Below are 2,763 nucleotides of genomic sequence, written 5' to 3' on the forward strand. Positions count from 1 at the left end.
AGAATCAAGTTCAAATAAATGAAAATGCAAATGTTGCCTAGCTGAAATAAAACAAGTTTAAATTCTCTGATCTGATGTTTTTTATGGTCTTAGTTACTTCGGTAAGGGAGCTGTTTCTGTACAGGTGGACTGACCGGTTGTGTGTCCCTCCACTTTGACGTCAGACAGCTGTGTTTCATCCGTCTGTCTCTCTCTCCTCTCAGTCAGAAACTGCCTCAACAGCAGCCAGAAACTGAGGAGACACAAGGTCTGCACAAACACACACAAACACACCGTACATTATTCAAGCCAAACAACATCAGGGAGCATCAGTGCTTCATTCACAAGAGGATGTGTGTGTGATCAGTGCCTAAAACTGCTTTAATCAGGGTCAAATCCCTGTGGAGCAGTTCTTCAGTGATTTTAGCAGCAAATACATAGCGTAAAATACACTAATCTTCAATAAATTATCAACTGTACTACTACCAATCATCACAATAAACTACTCTTCCAACTGTGTCCTAATCAATCACAATCACAGCCAATCAGAACACAGTGTGGCTCATCCAATCAACATCTTTTTTATAAGTTATTTAAACACATTAATACATAGACAACATGGCTGAGTGATGTGGCCAAAAATATTATCACTTTTTTTCTTTTTTTTTTAGCTTTAATGGGGAAGGATATTTATTTTCCCCTAAATTCTGTTTTCCTTTTTTCTTTTTTTCTGGATTCTGTGTTTCATGATTTAATACAAATTTATCATCAACAATAAACTGTGAATTAATGAATTAATAAAACTTTAAAAATGAAATATATATATATAATATATATATATATATTAAAAGTATATTTTATATTAAATATAAAAATTTCATAAAAATTTTAAAATTAATTTACAACAAAACATTGCATTTTTATTTATTTAAATAAGATGCTGCACGACAGAAATGTGTAAATTAAAACATGGTTGAACAGATATCTTGGTTGTATGATATTCCTTAAAATAATAGTATTATTATTATCATTATTATTACTACTACTACTTTGAGAATTATATTTTAGTATACAATAGTAATATATTTCTGTCATAATTTCTTCAAGTTAAACCAGACTTTTATTTTGACGGGTTGTCGTGAAGGTCTTTCAGTTTTACTTTCAGTTTCGGCGTGCATTCTAGTAGACACATATAAACACACGGCCTCACTTTAGATCCCAGTTCCCGGAAAGGCACTTCTTTCTTCAGGAAGAGCCCAGGAACCGGCTGCAGCGACTCGAAGCTCCAGATGTACTGCAGGATGATGAGCAAGTTCCCATAAAACACCATGAACGGAGAGGTGATCATTGAGTATTTCCTCCGGTCCCTCACCATCCACAGAATACAGGACCAGATGAGGAAGACGAAGGTCAGCCAGCTCACGTACGTGATGCTCCAAGCCTGGACGGACCGTCAGGAGAAGAAAAGATAACCAATGTTCACACAAGACTTCAAATAATGTCCTTTGCACTGAGCCGGCTGCTGAAAGCAAGGACAGTGAAGCAGGACTCACCATCATGGCGATGAGAGCACAGATGTAGCTCTGCTTCATGATGAACCTGAAGGCCTTGACCGCCGCGTTCACACGAACGACACCGAACGGCCGGGGAACCTCGGGAAGCTCAACATACGTCGAGTCAATCTTGTAAACGCCGCAGTCGATTTTTTCTGAAAAAGAAGTGTGTATTTTAGGGTGGGATTCTGTGAATCATCTAATATCTCAGCCCTGGAGCATGAATGGAGGCTGTACGTGTGTCTATCTGGAACATTCAGACTGAATTTCCAAGCTGAGAGACCATTTTGAAGGCTCAGGAAACCTTTGCAGGTGTTTTGAGTTGATTAGCTGATTGGCATGTCACCATATTCTAATTTGTTGAGATAGTGAATTGGTGGGTTTTTGTTAAATGTGAGCCAAAATCATCACAATTAAAAGAACCAAAGACTTAAACTACTTCAGTCTGTGTGCACTGAATTTATTTAATACACGAGTTTCACAATTTGAGTTGAATTACTGAAATAAATTAACTTTTCCACGACATTCTAATTTACTGAGATGCACCTGTATATTATTACCAAGTATTAGATTCAATCATTTATCAGCTTGTTTTCTTTGAATCAGCACAGGTTTTGTGTTTCTTTTTGGAGCTGACTGATCGCAGGCCTTGTTGATCTGAGCTCATGCATATGTTAAATGCATATGAAAACATGATTTGTGGATAATGTTGGCAATATTCACTCAAAAACTGAGGTTTAAGCTCAGATGAATGAGGCCTAGGATCAAAATGAAACACAAAAGCTGTGCTCATTCAAGGAAAACAAAAAGATTGAATCGAAGATTTGCTGATAAAACTGCATAATGAGCGATTTACATGCACGTTTTAAAGATCAGTCATTTTTGACCAAGAATCAGCACAAAACAAGGGTTAAACATGAAGAGTTTGGTTCCAAAACGCGATAAACGCCATTTAAAAAAAATATCCACCAAATCAGTATTGTATCTGGTCAGTATTGAAAAGTAAATTTTTCATTGACAGTATTTAAACAGTAACAACCAATCACAGCGCACCATTCCACGCACTCTAGACAGTAACAACCAATCACAGAGCACCATTCCAGCACTGTAAACAGTAACAACCAATCACAGCGCACCATTCCACGCAGTCTAGACAGTAACAACCAATCACAGCGCACCATTCCATGCACTGTAAACAGTAACAACCAATCACAGCGCACCATTCCACGCA

The 2,763-nt window shown here is 37.4% G+C and overlaps 1 protein-coding gene across 1 annotated transcript in view; it reads right to left on the bottom strand.

Annotated features, from left to right (window-relative positions):
* LOC107565692 (piezo-type mechanosensitive ion channel component 2-like) overlaps nt 1-2,763 on the bottom strand; it is a 117,281-nt gene that overhangs the window by 38,657 nt on the left and 75,861 nt on the right. The window contains exons 11-14 of the mRNA XM_016250951.1: nt 1,770-1,779; nt 1,533-1,687; nt 1,190-1,420; nt 135-249 (exon numbers count right to left, since the gene is read on the bottom strand). Coding sequence (XP_016106437.1) covers nt 135-249; nt 1,190-1,420; nt 1,533-1,687; nt 1,770-1,779 — 511 coding nt within the window. The remainder of the gene's footprint in view (nt 1-134; nt 250-1,189; nt 1,421-1,532; nt 1,688-1,769; nt 1,780-2,763) is intronic.

Source organism: Sinocyclocheilus grahami, unplaced genomic scaffold (assembly GCF_001515645.1).
Source record: "Sinocyclocheilus grahami isolate Dianchi unplaced genomic scaffold, SAMN03320097.WGS_v1.1 scaffold1019.1, whole genome shotgun sequence".
NCBI lineage: Eukaryota > Metazoa > Chordata > Actinopteri > Cypriniformes > Cyprinidae > Sinocyclocheilus > Sinocyclocheilus grahami.